Source organism: Carettochelys insculpta, chromosome 2 (genome assembly GCF_033958435.1).
Source record: "Carettochelys insculpta isolate YL-2023 chromosome 2, ASM3395843v1, whole genome shotgun sequence".
Lineage (NCBI taxonomy): Eukaryota > Metazoa > Chordata > Testudines > Carettochelyidae > Carettochelys > Carettochelys insculpta.
This window is the reverse complement of record NC_134138.1, coordinates 235,195,277-235,220,544: the sequence shown is the minus strand read 5'-3', so window position 1 is coordinate 235,220,544 and position 25,268 is coordinate 235,195,277. Positions and strand designations below refer to the sequence as shown.

At 47.7% G+C, this 25,268-nt stretch overlaps 1 protein-coding gene across 6 annotated transcripts in view; it reads left to right on the top strand.

Moving 5' to 3' along the window:
- AKAP9 (A-kinase anchoring protein 9) overlaps positions 1–25,268 on the top strand; it is a 252,463-nt gene that overhangs the window by 86,831 nt on the left and 140,364 nt on the right. For all 6 annotated transcript variants that reach the window (XM_074984762.1, XM_074984761.1, XM_074984760.1 and 3 more), the window contains 4 exons: positions 6,753–6,966; positions 15,429–15,508; positions 19,502–19,640; positions 20,519–20,616. In XM_074984762.1, the coding sequence (XP_074840863.1) occupies positions 6,753–6,966; positions 15,429–15,508; positions 19,502–19,640; positions 20,519–20,616 (531 nt within the window). The remainder of the gene's footprint in view (positions 1–6,752; positions 6,967–15,428; positions 15,509–19,501; positions 19,641–20,518; positions 20,617–25,268) is intronic.

Here is a 25,268-nt window from a genome sequence, read left to right as displayed (position 1 = left end):
CGCTGGCAGCAATTTTACAACAGAAACAGCTGCCGTGTGTAAAAGGGGGTTTTAAACTGACTGCTTAATTTTATGAATGAAACCAAGATGGCCGCCGAGTGAGTGACAGGATAATGATTTTTCTGGTGGTTACTAATGTTTACGGAAGGTAATTGCTGACTGCAGCTTGCCAATTAAGGTAAGGTAAGGACCCCCTGTGGTTTGATAGACAAGATAATGATTTTTCTATAGTTCTATGTAAAAGATAGTGGCCCATCGCAGTTTTCTAATAGATCAAAGGGGTAAACGCGTTTTAAAGATAAGACAAGGGCTTTCTGCGGTTTGATTTGACAGGCTAATGGTTTTTAGCAGTTTGTAGCCTAAAACAGTTAGTACCCGCGGTTTTTAAAGGGGAAACAACACAATTTAACTTAAAAGTTTTAGACAAACTAGCTAGCTTAAACTAATACAGTTAATGTGTACACAAGAAAGGCACGTTGCAGGTGTGATTTTCACCTCTGCCTCTTAGAGCTGGTGGAACCAGAGTCTTTCCCTCAGTTCCTATAGGAAAGACGTGTAATACAGGTGTAATTCGTATCCCTGCCTCATAGATCCGGTGTGACCCAGACTCTTTCTCTCAATACCTCGGGAAGAAGTAGATACGAACCAGGCGTCCCCAGTCTCGGGAGTCAATACTAAACCTGGCCAGCAGGTGTAGGTGATTGGAGCTCAAAGGGGGGTGGGCTGCCAAACCCCTCTTTATACCCCCCCTTTGGTCACATAGGCTTCTTCCTGGTCTCAAGTGGTCAATCGGGGAGGAATATGTTTGAACCCCAGGTTTCCCAGGGAAGGTGCAAGGCTCAATTTGCACCTGTGAATTGTGGACAATTGGGCACCTTTGGAGGTGATGCGCGGAGGTTCCCCGTTCTTCCTGGGGCAGTGATCAGGCATGTCAATCACCGATATCAGCCAGAAGGGCGGCCATTAGCTAGCCCATTCACTGTCTGGTTTCTGTGTACAGTAGAGAGTCTGGGTGAGACAGCACACCTGCGTTCCCAGGGCATCAAAGGCTGCCTGTCTCCCTCTCTGTCTCTCTCTCTGTCTCTCCCAGTGGGGGGGAGAAGAAGAAAAGGCCAAATGGGGGGGGTTCATGTCTGGCTACATTCCACCCCCTTGACACGCCTTATTACGTCCCAGGATACAAGTTGGTGGTGATGCCAGCACCTCTTGCCCTCCTTGGAGGAAGCTAAAACTGCCCTATTGGCAGGGTTTGATTAGGTAATTTTGGATCAAGGGATTGATTAGGATCACTTGCCAATGCCATATACCGGATTTGTGCAGAGGAGACAGCTGTGTACACAAAACACCTAACAATACATAGAAGTATACAGCAAGCAATTACAATGAGTAAAATGGTTAATATAGTATTTACAATAGAGTGAAGGAATGGAGTTAATGAAAGTCCTAAGTGTTGGGCTAGCCAATCTAGCCATGAGATTTTTCCATCCTCAGTTACAGCATGTAGTACCTTAATAGCGCCCTTTATAGCGAGTACATCTTGTTCAATTTGTCCTGATTTATTTACATAAAAACAGCAAGACTGGTTAATGACTGCACATACTCCCCCTTGTTGGGCTAAATTGCATCTAAGGCTTTTCTGTTTTGTAGGGCATAACGGGCTACTGATTGTATTTGCTCATTAAGCAAGCCTAGGGCATCTGCAGTGCGGGTTAGAGCCTGCTCTGTTTGCCCAGATACATTCACTAGTGCCTTTTCCAGCTCAGCTACTCCAAGCCAGGGCAGGAATGCATGGGTGAACTGGTGGAAACCTGTAGGGCGTTCTATAAGGGGTTTTGCAGTAAATCTTCTTGGCATTCAGTGCAAGAATCTTCCAAGGTTAGTGACACCTGGAGCCATAATGTGGGGGTGTACGGTAAGTCCCCCAGGGGCAGCATGCCCTAGTGAGCAGCACCCTATCCAGTTTAGTGGCAGATACTTGTAGGCTTATTGCCCACAGATGAAAAACAGTCCTGGCTCTTTCTTTAGGATAGGGGAATAGGGTCCCTTATACCACCCTGTTCCAGTGGGTCCTTTCTTTGGAATATGGTGGGTAGCACAGTGACTATCATTAGAAATTGTGCAATGCAAGGCAAACAGCAGGTCCTGTAGGACTTGGTCTGCAGCAAAAAGGTCTGCTCTGGCACACTGGTTAGAGAATAGGGTATTACTGGTTACCAGTGTGGGGTTGTATATTTGTCCAGTGGTGGGAATTATGAATAGGGAATGATTGTACCAGGCTTTTCCCTTGGGGTATTGACTAAAGTTTGGGGGAATAACAGTGACATCCCTTTGCAATAATGTGCCACTGTGGGAGATGTTATATCCCCAGCACCTTAAGGGTTTTTGGGGGGTTGTACTGGGATAGATATCCCAGATTTTTAATTTCTCATTAAAACTTACGATGTGGGTGCACTGCTGATCTCTTAACCACCCGAGGTGGGGTCCTGTGCTGTTTTTATTCTCAAAGCAGATGGGGTACACTTCCCTGGAGGTTCCTGTTATATATTCCAAAGGTTGACCCCACAGTGTAGCTCTCCATTGTCCATGCCACCCCCAAGTTCCCTTCCCAGAGTCATTTAAAAGGTTGTGATCACTGGGGTTGCTGTCATCAAACCAGGCTGGTCCCCACTGGAAAACGTCACTTTTGTTCCACCAGTCATTTAAGTTTAAAGGAACAAATTCAACTCCAAGTCCTGTGGAGGAATTTAGCAGGGTGCACATCCAGCAGTTTGTAGCACCGGCAGCAGAGGCAATGGTCTGGATGGCATTTTTGAGCGGGTGCTCAAGTGCAGCTGAGATCACAGTGATCAGGAGGAACATCGCAGCTAATTCGGGTGTCGTGCTGTTGTATGCGTTGGGATCGGCTCAGGCTGATAAGTGAAGAGCTGAGGTGTATTTGCAAGTCCTGTGTGGGTTGTTATCTCGTTAACTCCTTTCCTGAAAGAAAGCACAAAGTCAGTAGGTCTTGGATACAATCCAAGCCTCAGAAGTGGTTAGTGGCAGCTTGTGCGGGTTTGCAATAATCCAAACTCCCTTTCCTTTGTAAGACTGGAGTATACAAGTGTGTGCACCCAAGCTGGGGTGCTTAACTACCACATTATCCCCAGGGGCATATGTGGAGCTTGCTGGTGGTGCTGCTGGAGTCAGAGAGGCTTTTCTTGTAGGGAAGAATCCCTTGCTAACTGGGCTACCCGTAGGGGTCTGCCGGTTGTTAAGCCGCTGGACCACAGTATCTAATCTGTCTCCCCAGGTACCGTCCGTAGGCTCCAGGTGGTATTTTAACAGTCCATTCCATCGCTCAGCTATGCCATTGGACTGAGATCGGTATGGGAGGTGAAAGGTCCATTGAATTCCATTCTGGAGAGCCCACTCCTGGACAGGCTTATTTTTAAAGTGTGAGCCGTTGTCAGACTGAATTTCCTGGGGTGTTGGGACAAGTGCTATTAGGCGGTTTAGTCCAATAATTGTGGACAGTCCTGTTGCTAAATGAGTAGGGTAAGCAAACCCTATTCCTGAGACAACTGCCCCCCCTGTGAGACTGTATTTTCACCTTTGTCTGGTGCCAGGCAATGGTCCCACATAATCAACCTGCCAGGTTTCCCATAGTGTCTTCCCATCCCTTAGTGTGGTAAACCGTTGTCCCTCAGTGATATGCCTCCTGGTCTCAGCACATGTAGTGCAGGCTTGTACCAAATCCCTAGCTTGTTGGTGGGTGAGGGGCCATCCCCTGATATGTGCCTGCCTTACCAGCTCCCCACTTCCTGTGTGTCCCAGAGTTTCATGCAGCCAGATATACAGGCATTCCCAGTCCACCTGGGTAACAGAGATCTGAGCTGCTGCATCCGCCAGGTTATTCAGCTGTGCAGCTGGAGTGCTATTCTTTTGGTGGGCTGACACATGTCCTATGCTTAGCTAGCCCATTCACTGTCTGGTTTCTGTGTATAGTAGACAGGCTGGGTGAGACAGCACACCTGCGTTCCCAGGGCATCAAAGGCTGCCTGTCTCCCTCTCTGTCTCTCTCTCTGTCTCTCTGTGTCCCAGTGGGGGGGAGAAGAAGAAAAGGCCAAATGCGGGGGTTCATGTCTGGCTACAGGCCTGCACCTAACCTTAATTTTTGCAGGTGCAGGTATGTCTGCATTTTGTATAATGCTGAATTGCACATAAAAATACACGTAGTAATATCTCTGCTGACTAGTGGGTGCAAACACATAGTTAAATGTTTTACCAGTTTATACAAGACAAACACCAAAAATTGGGGCTTAAATCTACATATGGTAATTAAATAAATATTGTACAAAATACCAAAAGTTAGGTTCTTCAGCGACGCTAATACCCTAGATTTTGTACTGCAACAGCCTTTTTTAGGTTATCATATGTATTTCTCGACAGTTTTGAATCAGTCTACTGCCACGGTGTCCAATACGTTTGCCATTTGACACGTGATGTACAGGATACTGCAGTGTGGCATTCTGGCTCTGGAGCCGAATGTGGCTCTTGGAGCCTTTAAATGTGGCAGCTCCTAAAACTGCATGTGGGGAGTGCCATCCACTGGCTTTGTGCATGCCCCCCCTCCCCGGCCCCAGTGATTGGTGGAAGAAGTGCATGGTGGCAGTGGCCCCGCTTATGGCTCCGGGGAAGGGGGGATGCCTGGCTCCGTGGGTGGGGGAAGGCATTTGTTTAGAGCGTGGGGGAGCCTGGCTCTGGGGAAAGGGGAGGGCATTTATTCAGAGTTGCGGTGAGGGTGGGCTGTGGAAGGATAACAACATAAATGTGGTGATCTTTCAATTCCTATTGGACTCCACTGGTCTACTGTTATAAGTCCACGTACATAGCATTATCAAAGTGGATATCAGGTTAACTTCCCATGTGCCCTTCCTGAGTTGTTACGTATGATTCTTACCCTTAGCCAAAGACATAGGCATTGGTCCCTGTAAGCCGAGCAGTTTGGGAGATTCAGGTACTGCCCAGCTGATTATCAGACTTCCCACAGCCACCCACAGAAGGCAGCAAGAGTTTCTATAATGGTGCACATCTGCACACACCTTCATGAACATAACAAAATGTATTCCACGCATGGATAGAAAAATCAGAGGAACACTGAATATAGGCCATAGAATCCAATCCCAATTTCAGTACACTGTGAGTTAGTATGGAGAAAAAAATATGAGTTTTGAAATAACAAATGACGAAAGTGTCAAAAATTACAAAATATAATTTGATATGCAAATGATACACAGGTCTCTGACTATCTCCCTGGCTCAACACTGCCAACAGGGATTTTATGGGGGGGAGCAAGTGCCCCAGTGCCCATCAATTCAGTAAGGCCCAAGGCTCCCAGCTGCCACTGCTGCTACTGCAGTAGCTGCCTGACTCCCCAGCCCTTATGGTAGTTTGGAACTGGGGCCCACACACACATATTCCTTGCCCAGGGACACAGTGAGGCTGTCGCTCCCCTACACTGGCTTGAGAATTGATGACATTTCTTTGTTGCCTTTCCAGTCAAGCATGTGGCTTCATCTCCTATTCACTTCCTTCGTGAAGGGATAGTATGCCTAAGAACTCAACCCTTTAATACTCTCAATGAATAAATTTGGAACTGTTTCCACTGCAAGCTTCTGTCCAGATTACCTGAAATGACTTTTAATCCCCCTCAAAAATTTTCTTGAAAACTGTCAAGTGGTCGTCATGGTCTTTAGCATGTGCACACTGAACTTCATATTAATTCACTGAGTAAAACTGGTTTTCAAAACAAAACATGCTTTGTAAGTATGTTTTCCATCACTGATTCATTAGCGCAAGAATATGCAGATTTATGTTAAACTGAGGAAATCTCTTAATTATTCTAAAGATTTGGACTATGACTGTAAATAAAATTACGTTTAAATGCTAATTTTATGTTTAGGTGTCAGGTGGTCATATTTAAAATTATTATTGTCTGAAGTTAGCAGATGTAAGCTGCATCTACACGTGCACGCTACTTCGAAGTAGCGGCACCAACTTCGAAATAGCGTCCGTCGCGTCTACACGCGTCGGGCGCTATTTCGAAGTTAACTTCGACGTTAGGCGGCGAGACGTCGAAGTCGCTAACCTCATGAGGAGATAGGAATAGCGCCCTACTTCGACGTTCAACGTCGAGGTAGGGACCGTGTAGACGATCCACGTCCCGCAACGTCGAAATTGCTGGGTCCTCCATGGCGGCCATCAGCTGGGGGGTTGAGAGATGCTCTCTCTCCAGCCCCTGCGGGGCTCTATGGTCACCGTGGGCAGCAGCCCTTAGCCCAGGGCTTCTGGCTGCTTCTGCGGCAGCTGGGGATCTATGCTGCAGGCACAGGGTCTGCAACCAGTTGTCAGCTCTGTGTATCTTGTGTTGTTTAGTGCAACTGTGTCTGGGAGGGGCCCTTTAAGGGAGCGGCTGGCTGTTGAGTCCGCCCTGTGACCGTGTCTGCAGCTGTGCCTGGCATCCCTATTTCGATGTGTGCTACTTTGACGTGTAGACGTTCCCTCGCTGCGCCTATTTCGATGTTGGGCTGAGCAACGTCGAAGTTGAACATCGACGTTGCCGGCCCTGAAGGACGTGTAGACGTTATTCATCAAAATAGACTATTTCGATGTTGGCTGCACGTGTAGACGTAGCCGTAGTGAAATACTGAAAGTTTGGACTTTCTTGCTTTCTTATTTTTAACTCTTTCTAATATGTTTATTTCTATTTAAAGGCTGATTTACGGCTACAGATGGAGGCCCAGCGCATTTGTCTCTCTCTGGTTTATTCAGCTCATGTGGACCAAGTCCGTGAGTGCTTGAAAGCTGAAAAAGAGCATGCACTCTGTAGCCTTAAAGAGGAGCTCATCTGCAGTCATACACAAGAGATGAATGAGCTTAAGAAAATGCACCAACTGGAGCTCCAGACCTTGAGAGGTCAACAAACAGGTATATTGTTGAAAATGCTAGGAGAGAAGTTCTCTGTGTAAAAATATTTCTGTAAAAGAGAGCATGTGACCAGAAAAGTTGGATAAATTTTTTCTTCAGTTTTCTAACACAATAGTTTCTTCTAGCAAATATTTTTATATCTAATTTTAACTCAAATTATTATAAAATTACCAGATGCCCATTTTGTAGTACATGCTGTATATTGGTCAACATAATTTTGAAAAATGTAACATTATTATTATTAATTGATGGTTGTATTCAAATTTATTTTTTACCATTTGTGCTAGGGTAATAGTTTTAGAGGACTACATTAAAACATTTAGGTTTGTGTTCTATATTGAAATCATACTAGTTAAATGCAGCAACACAGTACCTTCTTTGTATGTTTTCTTGATTGTCAGTCTCCTTTGTGAATCCCAACATTGGCTCCTGATCCACTGTTCAAGCTTTTTTATTACCACTGTCAAAGCTCTGCATAACTCTGTCCCTTCCTTTTTACTTGAGTGTGTCTCACTTCATGTTGCTCTCGCCCCCTTCCCATGACTCTTCCACTTTTCATTGACTGCTCATTTGTCATTCACTTCTGTGTCTTCTGATATCATCATCAACAACAACAACAGCCATGGGCTCAGCACCCGTTGATGTCTGATGCCTCTCTTGATATTTCCTTACATCTTTCCCTGTCCAGTGCGGAGTGGCTTAGTTCCTGTAAACTAGCTCCACACCAATCTACTAGATCATCAACCCATTCTCTGTGGGGTCTGCCTCTTCTATTCCATCCGTATGGTATGAGCTTCCTGAACTTAATGACATACTGAGTCATATTTAAGTCCCTCTGATGGACTCATTTCTGCCATGCTGACTAAATTTGGTTTACATGTACATGAAGACAAAAGTGTGTGTTATATTTTGAGTAACGTCCTTAGGGATATTCCTGTTCAGGTAAGCATTTGTCCCATGCACTTTTGGAAACTTGCACATGCACCCTTGTTATCCTCATGTCCCATCCTGAGGATGTTAGAGACCAATGTTGATGAACTGCCCTCAGTTCCTTCTCAACTGCATTGGTCTGAGTCAATGACTAGTGAGACCGCTTCTGCGCAGAGGAGGCTTCAAGACACAAACAGGCTAGAGTATCTCACATATTTCTTGGTATGACATATCATGTCTCCCTGCCTTCAGTCACATGTGAATGACTTCAATAAGTTTCAAGACCTCATGCTTACCTTCTTTAGATCCTTTCAGAAGATAGACAGCAGATCCAGCATAGGCAATTGGATATCCTTCAGACCTCTTCCTTCATCCAGATAGTTGTGGCTATAAATAAGATTTCACTTTCATTGGCCAAGATTATATAGCAAAGCTTGGCTGCAATATCTTCAACTTGTAAGAGAGACGATAAAAAATTATGTACCTGTTAGATGCTCAGAATTTCTGTTCACGTGCTTGATAACCTCCTCCTTTGTGGTGGGGAACGAGCATAAATAGGCCAGACCATAGCAAAACTGTCCTGTGTGACAACAACCGAAAGCAGTTGGCCGTCTTCAGTCATAAGAGTTACTCATGTATCCCCAGCAATTTAGGATTGTCAACTACAAAATACAACCACATAAATCATTGAGAGTCTAATTGCTTTGTTAAATATTTGCCTTGGAACCACAAAGAGCAACTCAGGCCACCATCACTTAAGGTCACCTACAGACAAGAGCTTCTTTTCAGGCTTCCCTGGAGGCAGTTGATAACAGCCAACTCCATTGCTACAGCAGTTGTCATGTGACAAGCCTCATAGCTATAATAATCAGGAACATCTAGGCTATTCAATAAATTCATGGATGTGTCTTTGCATTCCCAAAAGGATTTAAGAGTTACTCTCCACTCACTAAAGACATATACACCTGCAAATAAAAGGAGATTCATCAGGTCACAGACAACTCAAAGATCTCACTTTCCTGTTTACTATACACCTTCAGAATGATCCATGAAAAACTTAGGGTCAAGAAGGGAAAAGCATCGGAAACATGACGATCACAGTCCAGTCATCTTCCTTAATCAAGGATTCATACTGTTACTGTATCTTCATTGAGGACCATGAAAAAAATCTCATTATCTGGATCTACGGCTATATCATCTTGCCTCCTCTCTCCCTACTTGCCTCCTTTTATGATCATCATTTCTATTTTTGTGCCTCATGGGAGCAGATTACCTACAACAGATAGTTTTGGTGATGATAACATTAGGCTCATGTCTAGTCATCTTCCCGTTCCTTGTCTTTTTTCAGAGACATCTCATGAACATCTGCTGGCATAAGAAGTTGTGTTCCTTCTTCTGCACAAGCTCCAACCACTGGGGCTGATAGCCAGAACACTTTAAAACAAAACAAAACAAAAACCTACACTGCTTAGATCTGCCACAAGGGAAGAACATCCCATAGATTGAAAACTGCTGCTATAGGCTACGTCTACACGGGAACACTACATTGAAGTAGCTTATTTCAGTGTAGCGACATCGAAATAGGCTATTTCGATGAATAACGTCTACACGTCCTCCAGGGCTGGCAACGTCGACGTTGGGCAGCACCACATCGAAATAGGCGCTGCAAGGGAACGTCTACATGCCAAAGTAGCACACATCGAAATAAGGGTGCCAGGAACAGCTGCAGACAGGGTCACAGGGTGGACTAGCGCTTCCGGGGCAACAGCTAGCCGCTCCCTTAAAGGGCCCCTCCCAGACACACTCAGCCTGCACAGCACGCGGTTTGCAGAGCCATAGGCACGCCCACCTCGAGCGACGCAGTCATGGACCCCCAGCAGCAGCAGCAGCCAGAGGTCCACACAGCCGCCCCTGCAGGAGCAGTGCTCGCCCTGCTCGATGCCATGCAGGAGGCAGCTGAGCACCTCCTTGCCACAGAGGAGGAGCTGCCCGCAGGGGAGAAGGACGCAGCTCCCAACCCTGCAGCACCCCGCCGCCCCCCCCGCCTCACACGCCGCCGGCTGTGGAGCTACCCCACCAGCACCAACTGGTGGGAGCGGCTGGTGCTCGGAGAGTGGGACGACGACCGCTGGCTCCAGAACTTTCACATGAGCCAGCAGACATTTCTGGAGTTATGCCAGTGGCTCACCCCCGCACTGAGGCACCAGGACACCGCCATGCGGCGTGCCCTCAGCGTCGAGAAACGGGTCGGCATCGCTGTCTGGAAGCTGGCCACTCCAGATAGCTACCGATCCATGGGCCAGCAGTTTGGCGTCGGCAAGGGCTGTCCTCATGGAGGTAAGAGGACCCACAGGGGGAGGGGGAGGCAGCCCTGGCAGGGGAGGGGAGAGAAGGGGAGGGCCACACACACCCTGCACACCCCTCATTGTTGCTCTCCCATGTGCTTCCCCTGCAGGTCATCCGCGCCATCAATGCCCTGCTCCTCCACAGGCTTGTGAGGCCTGGGGACCCGGATGCCGCCATCGCGGGCTTTGCCACCCTGGGCTTCCCCAGTTGCTTCGGGGCTCTGGATGGGACTCTCATCCCCATCTGCTCCCCGGAACACAGTGGAGGACGCTACGTAAACAGGAAAGGCTACTACTCAGTGGTCCTCCAGGCCTTGGTGGACAGCCGGGGCCGTTTCCTGGACATTTATGTGGGCTGGCCTGGCAGCACCCACGATGCCCGGGTATTTCGGAACTCGGGCTTGTGCCACCGGCTGGAGGCGGGGACCTACATCCCCCAGCGGGAGATCCCTGTGGGGGACACCATGCCCCTCTGCGTTATCGCAGATGCGGCATACCCCTTCCGGCCCTGACTCATGCACCCGTACACGGGCCATCTGTCTGCCATCCAGGAGCGCTTCAACCTGTGCCTGAACCACGTGCGCCAGGTGGTGGAGCACACATTTGGCCGCCTCCAAGGGCGCTGGAGGTGTCTCCTCACCCGCCTTGATGCAGGCCCCACCAACATCCCCCAGATTGTGGGCGTGTGCAGCGCCCTACACAACCTCATGGAGAGCAAGAGGGAGGCCTTCTTTCAGGGCTGGGCTGTGGAGGCCGGCAGGGCCGATGTGCAGCCACCCACTGCCCCCAGTCGCCAGGTGGACCCCGAAGGGACCCGGGTCCGGGAGGCCCTGCGGGCCCAGTTCGATGAGGCCGCGGGGTGAACGCTGGCAGGCCCCCGACTGCCCCCCCATCCTCCGCAACACTCTCTGCCCCTATGCCCACACCACAGAGCACCCAAGAGCACACCCCCCCGCTTTTCTTGTAAAAATAAAAGCAGACAGTTGTTTGTCAACTCAAATATCTTTAGAACTCTTATTATTATTATTATCAACAAGACTAACTAACTTTGTACAGGGGAAATCTAACTGATAAATATATATACATTATAAAAATAGGGATAACATGAAAGGGGAAGACAAGGAAGGGGAGAACTATTTACATGGGGGGGTAAGGATCAGCATGGTAATGGGTCAAATATACAAACTATTTACAACAAACTAACTTAAAACTGGGGGGAATATATACAAAAGGGGGGGGGCCACATCATGGGCCCCACACCCCTAAAGTCCAGTGCTGGGAGTGGGCGGCCGGGATCCCCGCCTCGGCCTCAGCCCTGGCTGGGGCTGGCTGGGGGCCAGGCGGACCGGGAGATACGGCCGGTGAGTGTCAGCTGGCCCCAGGTCCCTCTCGGCGGAATGGCCCTCGGTGGCAGGTGGCGGTGCGATGGCGGACGACGCAGCGGGTGGAGCAGCAGGTGGAGCAGGCAGGGCGGGCGCTGCGGCGGCCAGTGTGGCATGGGGGGCCAGGGAGTCTGCGATGCAGTTGAGGGTCAGGCCAGCGCCCGCTCCTGCAGCTGGAGGCGGCGTTCCTCCACCCGCAGCCGCTGCTCGGTGACCTCCAGCTGCCGACGGTGGAGGGCCGACAGCTGGGGGTCCGTCGCCGTCGGCTGCTGGTGCTGGGTCCGCCATCTTCCCCACCGTGGGGCTGGTCGGTCCTCCGCCGGGGGGCTGGCCTGGAGTGATAGCCCCGGAGGGCTGTCCGGGACCACTGACGCCTCGCCGGCGCTCTCCGGTCCTTCCGACGGTGCAGCTGCGGAACACAGGAGGGCGGGGAAGAAGAGTGGAGACAGCCGTTAGTGTGGGCCCCGAGCCGTGGCCCTTGTCCCCCCACCCCTCTGCTGCAGGTTCCCCGTCCCCGGGAGATGCTGCTGTGATGGGGTTCAGGGGTCCCCCTGCACTGCACCCCATCCGCTGGCAGGAGTGACTCTCACTCAGCAGGTACGACAGGAGGTTTATTTGGCAACAGATGCCCAGTCTCTCACAGAAGCAACAGTACAGCAGTCAGAGACAGTCCTTCCTACCCGTCCTGGGGAGAAGACCCCAAGGGGTGCCCCTCTGGGGTATAGCTTTCCCCCTCCTCAGGCTGGCTGCCTTCTAGCTCTCCCTTCCCCTAGCCTCTAACTGCCGCCCCCAATTCAAACCCAGCTCGGCTCCTCCCTCCTCTTTGTTCAGGGCAGAGATGTAACCTGCCAGTTGTAGCCCCAGGATCATCCTTAGCCCCTGGGAGCTATTCAGCTTGTTTCTCATATCTAGCCTGAGTCTTGCATTTGCACTTCCCCCACTCCATCACATGCTGCTGCTGCTGCTGCTGCTGCTGAGTGTCCCACCCCCTCCCCCCGGGGGACCCTAGAGGTTCCGCTCCCCCCAACCCTGGGGATGGGGCATGGCACTGTCATGCTGGGGGCGGGTAGGGGCTGATGAACTCTTCTGAGGGACATGCCACTGCTGTCCTTGGGGCCATGGTCATCTGGGCATGTGGAGGGCCCTGGTCATATCTATTACCCCCGCCCCTCAACCCCAGGGGTGTGCACCGGGGGGGTACATACCTGACGGTCCACTCCCACGGTCGGGGGACACCCGGGGGGCGGACGCCCGGCTGGAGCTCCAGGACGGCAGCATTATCTGGAGGCCGGTGTCGCTCGAGGAGGACTCCCCCTCCTCCTGCTCCGGTGCCCCGGGGGTGGGCTCCTGGGGGGGCCCCCGGGGTGCGGGGCTTGCCTCCGGGGCGGACTCCGCCTCTGGGGCCTGCTGGGGCTCATCGGCCAAGGTGTCAAGAGTGGCCGGAGGGGAGGAGGTGTGCCGGGGGCCCAGGAGCTGCGTCTACACGTGCACGCTACTTCGAAGTAGTGGCACCAACTTCAAAATAACGCCCGTCGCGTCTACACGCGTCGGGCGCTATTTCGAAGTTAACTTCGACGTTAGGCGGTGAGACGTCGAAGTCGCTAACCTCATGAGGAGATAGGAATTGCGCCCTACTTCGACGTTCAACGTCGAAGTAGGGACCGTGTAGACGATCCGCGTCCCGCAACGTCGAAATTGCTGGGTCCTCCATGGCGGCCATCAGCTGGGGGGTTGAGAGATGCTCTCTCTCCAGCCCCTGCGGGGCTCTATGGTCACCGTGGGCAGCAGCCCTTAGCCCAGAGCTTCTGGCTGCTTCTGCGGCAGCTGGGGATCTATGCTGCAGGCACAGGGTCTGCAACCAATTGTCAGCTCTGTGTATCTTGTGTTGTTTAGTGCAACTGTGTCTGGGAGGGGCCCTTTAAGGGAGCGGCTTGCTGTTGAGTCCGCCCTGTGACCCTGTCTGCAGCTGTGCCTGGCATCCCTATTTCGATGTGTGCTACTTTGACGTGTAGACGTTCCCTCGCTGCGCCTATTTCGATGTTGGGCTGAGCAACGTCGAAGTTGAACATCGACGTTGCTGGCCCTGAAGGACGTGTAGACGTTATTCATCGAAATAGACTATTTCGATGTTGGCTGCACGTGTAGGCGTAGCCAGGATGTCCCTGAGCTCCCTGTAAAAGGGGCAAGTGACGGGGGCAGCCCCAGATCAGCCGGCCGCATCCCGGGCCCGGGCATAACCCTGCCGCAGCTCCTTCACTTTACTCCGGACATGGTCCGGAGTGCGGGCAGGGTGACCCCGGGCGGCCAGGCCCTCGGCCAGCTGAGCAAACTCATCCGCGTTCCGCCTCTTGCTCCCCATTACCTGGAGCACCTCCTCCTCGCTCCAGAGCCCCAGCAGGTCCCAAAACTCGGCCTCTGTCCAGGAGGGGCCCCACTGCCACTTCCCCGCCTGGCTGCTGGGCTGGGAGCCCTGGCTCCCCTTGGGGGGGTCTCCTGGGGGAGCTTGGGGGGCTGCCGTGCAGCCATCGCAGCTGGGGTGAGTGTCTGTGGTGGCTGAGGGACGTGCAGGCTGGCCGCGTGTCTGGGCTGCCACCTGCACGTTCTCTCAGCTTCCTGCACAGGAAGGGAGGGGGCGGGGAGCTTTAAGGGGCCGCTCCACGCGGCCACCATTGAGCTCAGGGGCTGGAGAGAGCGTCTCTCAACCCCTCAGCTGATGGCCGCCATGGAGGACCCCGCAATTTCGATGTTGCGGGACGCACAGTGACTACACATTCCCTACTTCGACGTTCAACTTCGAAGTAGGGCACTATTCCCATCCCCTCATGGGGTTAGCGACTTCGACGTCTCGCCGCCTAACGTCGATGTTAACTTTGAAATAGCGCCCAACACGTGTAGCTGTGACGGGCGCTATTTCGAAGTTGGCGCCGCTACTTAGAAGTAGCGTGCATGTGTAGACGCGGCTATAGAGTGTCTGCAAGGTTATTTGCTTCTTATGTGGACAGAATCAAAGGGGGTCCTATTTCAATCCAGACACTATTCAAACGAGTTTCCACATGGACACGTGCCTGTTAGGAGGTTGCTATGGTTTAGCTCCTTCCTGGATCCATTCCATCAGATTGCAGCCTACTTCCACTGTCTTGCTGCTAACTGCTTACAATGCAGAAATCTGTAAAGCTGTCACATGGTCTTTGGCTCTTGCTTTCTCAAAATTATGAGCCTGTGTACGTGCTTCTGTTGCAGACACTGCCTTTGGTACTGCTGTTCTACAAACAGCCTGAGACTGAGTTTGTCAGTACACATCTCCTTCAAGGAATACAACTCAGGAGTCACTTGAAGTGGCACATTACTCAAAGAAGAGTATACCTGTACAGTAATTGGAGTCCTTTGAGATTTTTCTCCTATGGATGCTACATTACCTGCCCCACTTCTTTTCTTTTTTGGATTCTTGTTTCCATTAGACTTCATAATAGAGAAGGAACTGAGGGTAGTTCATCTAACACTTCCCTTAGTAAGGGGCACTAGTATAACTAGGGGAGCATATGTGGACCAAATGAGAATTGCTACCAAAAGTCTTCCATCATGGGTTCATATGGGTGCCTGAAATGGACTACCTAGGGACAAACACTTGGAAGAACTGCAGTTATTCTACAAAGTAAGTAACATCTCCTTTCGCTTCCCTCAATTTCTTTTTTGTCTGTCTGTCCTTAGATTGTGCACTTGTTAAGGCTGTGCCTTGTCTGTTTGAAAAGTGACATCTAATTCATGCCTCAATAAATAAGTTAATATTAATAATCTGTGTTAATAGATGATGAAGAAAAATCTACACTGATGCTTATAGAAAAGCTAAGCAAGGCAGTGTCTGAGGAATGCTGTAGGCTAACACAGGTAAGACTTTGCCAAAGAAATACTTTTTACATGAGAATCTTTAAAATCAAGAACTGTTTATGTACTGATAAAACTATTTTTCTCACCACCTTTAACAAACTTCTATAAGAGCTTTCTCCTCTCCCAGTAATTCTTCAGGTTGAGACTGAGAAGCCAGAACATTTTTACTTCCTTAATGTATTTTCTCAGTTCCTGAATTTTCCCAACAGTGTTCCATATCTAATACTTGTAAAATCTTACCACCTTTTCTGTAAACTGCAGTAAATGGCCAAAATTCATAGATTTTAATGCCAGAAGGGACTATTATGATTAACTAGTCTGACTTCCTGCAAAACATAAGCCAAAGTACTTTACACTGTAATTTCCACATGAAGCCCATAACTTCTGTCCAGCATAGTGTGAATTATTGCATATCTTTTAATCTTGATTTGAAGACTTCAAGTGATGGAGTATCCACCTTTTCCCCTTGGTAACTTGTTCCAATGATTAACTATTTTGCCTTTTTCTCCTAGACTAAAGAGTCTTCTATTATCAGAAATCTCTTTCCTACATAGATGCCAAGTCACTTCGTAACATTCTCTTGTGTAACCTAAACGTATTGAGATTCTTTATTCTCTCCTTATTAGGCAAGTTTTTCTTAATTCAGATAGTTCTTGTAGTGCCTTTCTGAAATCTTTCCAGTATTTCAACATCCTTTTTGGAGTGTGGACTCTAGAACTGGACACAGTATTTCAGTAATAATGCCTTATGCAGAGGTAACACCAGCTTCCTTCTCCTTCTTGGTAGCCCACTGCTTAAATCCAAAGACTGTAGGCTTAGTAGACAGAGTATCGCACTGGGAGTCCCTGTTCAGGGGGTTATCAACCATGACACCTATCTCCTTTCCAGAGTCACTTTAGGAGAATATAGTCCTCCATCTAATAAGTATGATATATATTCTTTGTTCCTCAATAGATGTCATTTCATTTAGTTACGTTGAAACTCATGTATGCTCAGATGAGCCCACCTGACTAAGAAATGTTCTGTTAACTGACCTGTTTTCAGCATTATTTACCATTTCACCAATTTTATGTCATCTGCATATTTTATCAGGAATGAGGTGTATTTTCTTTCAAACCATATCTATAGATATTGAGTAAATATGAGCTGAGAATAGATTTCTGCATGATCCCTCTAGAGACCCAAGAACTTGATTTCCCCATTTACAGTTACTTTTCTGTGATTTGTTAAACAGGTTTTAATCTAGTTAATATAGGCTGTTTCAATTCTGTCAGTGCTAATTTGTATTAGAATGTCATGCAGACTAAGAAACATGTCTTTCAGAAATCTGTTAGTTATGTCAATGGAATTTAGTGCCAAACTTGTGGTCCTAAAAAAAAAGCCAAAGATGTATTTACACTATTTTCTCCCATCCAAAACTGTCTGATTTACAAGAAACTGGACAAGATAGGTATTAACTTTGAACATAAGAAAGAACAAAACAAAACAAAAAACAAAACAAAACAAACCCCAAGCTCTGCCTTTTTTATTTATTGAGGCTATATGATAGCTCTAGTTAAGTAATCACATAGAGGCTGAACCTCAATAGTCTGGCACTTGGGACCTGACTGGTGCCAAAAGAGACAATTTGCCAAACCACGGGAAGTCAAAATTGTCTAGCACAATACCAACACTTCCACTGCTTACTGGGCTCTTGGAAGATAGTTAGGGATGAATTACAGCTAAATACCAGTGCTGAACACAGACTTGGCCACACCCATGGTAAGTGGACATCCAACTGATTAAAATCATGCCAGACCATGAATTGTGGCAGATGAGAAAGCGCTGGACTAGCGAGTTTCAACCTGTAACTGATGTTACCCTTGAATTCCCTCTGCCTTTACTTCTACCTTCTCTCTTGTGACTACCTCTCTATGTAATATAATATAGTTGATCTCCTCTCAGCAGAGATCATGATCTTTTTCTCTTTTGCGAATACAGTAATCCCTCGAAATCCGCAATTTCAAGTCGCGCTTAACTTGCATTAAAATGAGTTAAGAGCAATTCAGAATCTCTCTCCCCTTGGCCCTGGTTCAGCCTCACATCTCCACCTCCCATGTGGCCCTGGTTCAAACCCCCACGTGTCCAGCTCCAGCTCACAACACGCTCCCCCCGTGCCCAGCTCTGGCTCCAGCTCCACTCCACTCCCCCCCAACATGCAGCTCCATCTCAACTCCACCCCCTGCAGCCGTAATCCACCCCAGGCTTAATCCCCCTACCCAACCCCCACGGCCCCAACTCACCACCAGGCTTAACCCTCCCCAACTGCCCCCACCCCCCCAACCCCAGTAGTTACCTTTCAAAAGGAGCTGTAGGTGCTCCTGCTGCTTCCCCAGCTGCAGAACATGTGTTCTGCCAGGGAAAAAGCTGCCCCCAGACTTATGTGAAATTTGAGTTGCGCGAGGGTGCGTGGAACCGCAACCCTCACCTAACTCAGGGACCCACTGTACCTATTAAAACTGTGGACACTGTTGTAAATTTTAACAATTATATACAGGACATTCAATTGATTTATGGTCAAAACAAAAGATTATGATGCTTCTTAATACAAAAAACTCCTGCCTGTTTGAAGTTAGAGTTACTTCCCTGACTAAAATAAGTATTTATTGAATTTTGTTCATATTACACTACTACTAGACAGCAAATATAGGGAGAAATTGAACTGGATTTCATTATGACTTATATGTACCATCAAGGGAACTGTTAACTAAATTGAAACCACAGATTCTTAATATTAATAGTGTTAAAGTCAGGAGAACACAGCTTCACATTAAGTTTCCGAATACATTTAGCAGGTAAGAGAGGATATCCTTCTATTTGTAAGATGAGTATATTTATTTTAGAAATCACTGAGTCAGTCAACAAGGAACCCTGCAATGCCATTTGTGTAGTCTCTTTTTTTCAGAGGATAGCTATGCTTTCAGATGCTATATGGATAAATCTTGTTTCCTTCGGCCATCTCATTATTAAAATGCCATACATCCTAGACAATCTAGAACTAATAAACTTCAGGCATTCTTTTTATTCATGTGTGCATATATTTCATGCTATCCACTTTGTTTACGCCTGTCAGAGTGATGGTATGAGGCAATATGCATTGACCTGTGAGCCTCAATAGAGGGGAGCTAATTCTATAAAACCTATAGGATTTGACAGCGTCATTTTCAATGCTAAAGCAATATTTTTTTCTGAACCACCCTCTGCCCTATTTTCCATTGTTTCTTTTTTTCTTTTTATGCACAAGAGGTGTATACAACTATTGCTACGGATTTTTTACCCCAGAGATACTTCTTTATGGATGCTATTTTTCTATTCTGTTTCCTCTGCTTGTTGTCTTTGATGCAGTCATAAGTAATCTGTTGCAGCCCTGAACTATCTTTGCTAAAGATATTTGTCAACATTCTTTACACAGGATGTATCTTTAGCACATGTAAAGTCTTTATCTTTAGCAGAATGTAAAGTCTGTGGACATTGAAGAGAGTCCAGTGGAAGGTGATAAACATTAGGGGACTGATACACATGATTTATGAGGCGATGCTGAGGGAACTGGGCTTATTTAGTCTATAGACAAGAAGAATGAGAGGGAATTTGATTGCTGTTTCCATCTACATGAAGCCAGGTTCTGAAGATGATGGACCTAGACTGTTCTCAGTTGTGGCAGGTGACAGAACAAAGAGTGGTCTCAAATTGTTGTGGTAGGGGTCTAAATTAGATATTATCAAAAACTATTTCAGCGGGTGGGTGGGTGGTTTATCACTGAAATGGGGAGATAGTGGATTCTCCATACTCAGAGGTTTTTAAGACCAGGCTTGATGAAGCCCTGGCTAGGTTGGTTTAGTTGGGGTCGGTCCTGTTTTGAGCAGAGAGTTAGACTGGATGACCTCCTCAAATCTCTTCCAACATTAATCTAATGATTATATTTCTTTTTGATTTTTGTTTTTGTTCTTCATATAGCTTCCCTGCATTGTTCAGAGTGAACAGCACTCAACTTCTGTCAAAGTTAGCACTGGAGAACAAAATGTTTTCCATGCTTCTGCTCTTGAGAGAAATGAACCTAATGTAGAATTACCAACTGATAAAATTCAAGCTCAAGGTAACACATACAGTAACTTTTATGTATTTCTGACAACACTACATTAATATACTGGTATTAATTGTTAAGAATCTAAGGGAGTAGGGTCCAAACTCTTCCTCTTGCACCCTCCTCCCCCTTAATCGGAACAGAATGTGTCCATGCCTGCCTGGGATAGAGTGGATTCACAGCTGGGCTGGTGGTCAGAGGTAAAGCTGTGCCAGGGAATAGGAGTGGAGCTAGTAGCTGAGCTGCAACTGGTAGCGGAACTGGGGCGACAGCTACAGCTAGTGATGTGACTAGATCAGAGGTGGGGGCAGAGAAGTGCAGGGTGGGAGCTAGCCTGGGTTCTGCTGCGCACCTATTCCCTGGGCATTCCTCCATGCTCCCAAGAGGAACATGCTCCCTAGTTTGGGGACCACTGATCTGAAGTCATTATAAATAATAAGTCAGCTCAGCAGTATTATATGCCCTTTTTATTTCTGCATATGATTCAGTTGCTTGTTTACATCACCAGTTAATCAACCTGCAAGATGCCTCAGGATTCTGAATCATTCTTATTTTCAGAGTGCTGCCCTGTACAGTGCTTACTGTAATGGACTTCAAATAATGTGAGGAGGTTGACTTTTCTCCTCATATACCAACAAAATCTAAGCAGTTCTACCATAACTTATAAACAAACGCATGAATACTAAGTGTGTAAAAATTTGCACAGCATCCCTCTTCACATTAGTAAAATGTGTACATGCGCCTCTCACACTTACAACAATGGAGTAGTATAATGGTAATTCTTCTTCCATTAAGAACTTGTGAGCGATTTGATTAATTGAAAATACAATGTATAATGGTGCAATAATTGTGTATTTGATGAAATTGTCAAAGCTCTTTTTGTAATTTAGCCTTGCAAGAAAGCATGCAAGCTCTTCTGAGCAAGATTATGGAAGAATACAACAGGCTGATGCTACTTCATGCACAGTTTATGAGAGACTTCAAAAAGGTAGACTGTTTACAATTGCATATGATTATGAAGTGGGTATGTGAACCAGATGCCTGTTGTGGATTCCCATCTATTCCTTGTTTATTAAGTCTGAATCCTGCAAACATGCCCATATATAAATTTATGCTTATAAACATCACTTGGCCCATTTACTTCATGTATAAGATGAAACACGTGTGCAAGTTTTTGCAGAATTGTGGCCTTATACAAAGACAGTTACTATGTAATGTAGCTGGGTTTAAGGGGGGAAGTGATCTTTTCAAAATTAAATGAAAAATCCTCTTAAATGCGATGTTTTATATCACATAAAACTCAGTGGGTAGTCTTGATTTAAAATGTTACACTAATATTCTTGAAGTCCTGTGGCACCTTATAGACTACAGATATTTTGGAGCATAAGCTTTTGTGTGCAAAGACCCATTTCAGCAGATGCATGAGTGGGAGTTGCATAGGAGGGTCTCAATTTATAGGCTCATGAAGAGGAGGGAGTCCCAATCAAGAAGAGGGCCAGAGCTGACAAGGTCAGTTCAGTCATGGAGGATGTAGCCCATTATCAGCAGCAGTTGTGAACATCAAGAAAGGAGTAACATTAGTATTAGTATTAACATTAGTAACATCTCTGTTACTAATCAAGAAAGGAGAAACTGCTTTTGTAGTTGACAAGAGAAAGCAGTTTCTTCTCTCTTGATATTCACACTTCCACATTAGCTACCGATAATGGGCCACATCCTCCTTGACTAAATTGACCTGGTTTCTCCTCTGTTTGCCCACGAAAGCTTATGCTCGAAAATATCTGTTAGTCTATAAGGTGCCATAGGACTTCTTGTTTCCGAAAATACAGATTAACTTGGCTACCCCTCTGATACTAATATTCTTATATTTTTATCACCATATTGGAAAATCTCAGTGGAACGTAGCCTCCTTGCAGATTGAGTGCCACCCAACTTAATCTCTGGCTTGATCCTTAAGATGGCCTGGCTAAATGTTCAGCTTATGTTCATCACCAGCAATTTTAATTGCACCATCAAAGCTTTTGGCGCATTTGTTACCAGCCACATACAGTACTGACATTCCTTGGTACACGTGCTTCAGAATTCATTATGCTTCCATTCTAATATGTCTATATCAAGAAAAACAAGAAAACCAAAATAGTGCTGAGAGAAGTGGATGCTTGATTTGGCTTCAAATATCCCCATTTCTAGTCTTGTCCTGCTGCTTACGATGGAGCCACAAAATGTTAGGTTTTAAGTTTTTTTTAATATTTTCTTGCAAATAAATGGACTGTTTAAATGTACTGTCCTGCCTAAGTAATTTTGATAAAATTTGTGATATATAGTTAATGTTATTGTTTGTTTAATTTCTTGCATATGATTCCTAAAACAAGTACTTAGCCAAGTCTAGTTGTGAGAAATCTGAGGAAAATAAGTATATTTCAGTCAGGATTTATAGTTCAATGATTTTTAGTTTATACAATAAATTCCACTTATGAACATCATCTCACCAGATGTCCAAAATTGTCCCTTAACCTGTAGTTGCCATAAGAGAGAGGCCATTTTGCAAGGCCACAGCCAAAGAGGGAAGCTCTGAGACTTCAGGTACCTATACTTGCAGTCTTCAGGCTCCATCCTCCCCTAGTTCCATGATCCCAGGTTTGACTTTTTCCCAGTGCCGTCTTCACTGGCTACAGCCCTGCAAACCTGCCTGTGGCCCAAGCTTTTCACAGGAGGCAGGAGCTCTGGAATGTGCTGGACCCAGTCCCCTAGGAAAACACAGGGAACACAGGTACTTCGCAGCCATTCATGTCATCAGCAGTCGTGCTCCTTGCTGCGTCTCAGGCCTGGGACTGAAGGTTCCATTAATTTTGTCCTTGCTGCGACTCTGCAAACCTGCCTGTGGCCAAGGCTTTCCACAAAAAGCTGGCATGTCTGTTGCCAATGTCCAATCAATTAATATTACAGTCATTCTATGGTATTGGTTCCATTTTTCCATGTACAGAAAGATGTTATTATTAGAGTTGCTGTTAAGCAGAATCTGCTATACTTTGAAGGTTGTACCCTTTCAGGGTGATATTGTTTGCTTTTTTCAGTTTTGACCATAGGCACAGGTAGGCATATCAAGTTGAACAATTACGTAATGTAAAATCACATGGATAATCTTAATTAAATAATCACCCATCAAATATTCTGTTTTTTCCTTATCTGTGTACCTTCGACTGTGTAACTGTATAACCTGGAGCGTGGCTGGAGCTGCCTGACGGGGGTGTTGGGAGTGAGCTGAGCCAGGCCAGAGGGGGGTGGGGGGGAGTTCCAGGCCGGGGGGTGCGGAGTTGAGACCAGGCTAGGCCAGGCTGGGGGTGTGGTGGGAGCTGTGGGCTGGGGGGGATGTGTTGGGAGTGGGCCAGTGCAGGGAAAGCTGCAGGCTGGGGGGGAGTTCAGAGTGGGCTGGGCTGGCGGGTGTGGGGGGAGCTGTGAGCTAGGGGCGTGTTGGAAGTGGGTCAGGCAAGGCCGGAAGATGCGGGGGAGCTTTGCCGGCTGGGAGAGATGTTGGGAGCGGGCTAGGCTGGGCGGGAGGGTGTGGGGGGAGCTGCGGAGCGTGGCTGAAGGCACGTGACAGCATGGCTGCAGACTCCCTGCCCTGCCACGCAAGCAGAGGCACTTCGCAGCATGCAGCCATGGCTGCTGTGCCATACAGCAGAAGCTGCTTTGCTGTGCGCAGCTGGCGGTACGGGTAGCTGCGGTGGAGAAGGTGTTGGCTCCTCCACGCTGCACACCAGCAGTAAGTCCTTAACTTACCTGGTGGGGAAGTTCAGGGACTGGGCTGGGTGGGTGTTGGGGTGGGACGGGTTGGGGAATGTTGGGAACAGATCAGGTCGGTGCGGGCAGGGGGGTGTTGGGAGCGGGCTGGGTCAGGGGATGTGGGGGAGGGCTGTGGATGGGGGGTGTTGGGAGCGGGACAGGCCGAGGGGTGTGGGAGGGGCTGCAGGCAGGGGCTGTTGGGAGCGTGCCAGCCTGGGCTGGGGGGCATTGAGGGGCTCAGCAACAGGGGGGTGGGCGCTGGTGGAGAGGATCGAGCCAGCCAGATCCTCCCTGCTGTGTGTTATTTCTTCTTGCTCACGTGGTCCTCTGCAAGCCCCGAGCAGCTGCAGCAGCAGCAGCACCACCACCAGGAGCCCATGGGATCTGGGCAGGCAGCATGGACCCCCGAGCATGACGGTGGATGGACTCAGTGGCTTCTGCCCCCTCATTCTGCATGAGATGAGAGGCTGGGATACTTGGGTCCCTGGATTATTTTGGGTAATCCAATTTGCATATGAACCATGATTTGGTCACCAGCATCCAAGGGAGCATGACTGCTTACATCACCCTAGGGAAGACAACCCTGTCAGAAAATTCCCCACTGCCTTGTGGTTAGGTTTGAGTGATCCAAAGGCTATGGGGTTAAACCCAGACAGAAAATCTGGAGTGGAGACCCCAAGGCGGTTAGCAGGGAGGATTCACCACACCTGCTTTCTGGCATCTCCTTGCAGTCACATACTGACTCCTGTCTTTCCTTTGGATTCAGCAGGGGCAACAGAGAGGGGGATAGTGCCACTTGGGCAACTCACTTGCTCCAAACACTAGTCCGGTCAATGCAGCATGTAAGAGGGTGCCAAATGGAGAGGACACTCAGTTCTTTCTGATATCATGGAAACAACATGGGAAGTGGCAGGTACAGGTTACAAACCCTCATCAACTGGCAAAGAGGAGGACGCTATGGGTTACTTTCATTGGTGGGAGGAGTCATCATGCTCCACTGGTCAGCTACCGCCCGCCTCAATCCAGGCACCCCCATTCAATAAGGTGCAGGTCCACCACATCTGCCTTCCTCATTGGCTGCATTGGGATAGACCAGAAATCAAAAAGTAGATGTAAATGATGTACCTTCCAAAAAACGAAATAATAAATCAACTTGCCTCTGGCTCGGTAGCTGGAATGTGTGGACCCTGTGTTTGGGACTTGAATCTGCGCATGACCTTATGAACACTGACTCAATATGCAAAACAGAAGTCATAGATCAACAGATATACAAACAGAATGTCTACATTGCTGCTGTCCAGGAAACCAGTCTGGCAGATGCTGGGTCAGTGAAAGACACCAGCTACACTTCCTTCTGGAAGGGCTTGAGTACGGAGCAACACCGCCTCTGTGGAATTGGATTTGCTGTTCAGAACACTCTGCTGAAATCTATCAATACGCCCACAGCTGAATTATATCCCTGAAGCTCTGCACCAAGGCAGGCTATATCAACATCGTCCGTGCTTATGCACTCATGTTGGTGTCATGCGCCGAAGACAAGGACTGCATTTATGATAATATTCAGAAAGTTTTTGCGTCCTTTCCAACTGGCAAACAACTGTCAGTCCTTGGTGACTTCAGAGCAGGAGTTGGAAGTTACCATCAGTCCTGGCCTATGTGCCTCAGTCATCATTTATTGGGAAAATGAAAGAAAGTAGGCAAAGGCTTCTCGAATTCAGCTCTCGGAATCAGCTCTGCATCACTAATACTTTCTTTAACTTGAAACAAGTGTCACAAGGTTTCATGGTGCCACTCCAGATCCGGTTACTAGCATCAACTTGACCTTGTACTGGTACGCAAGAAACATCTCAATGCCAT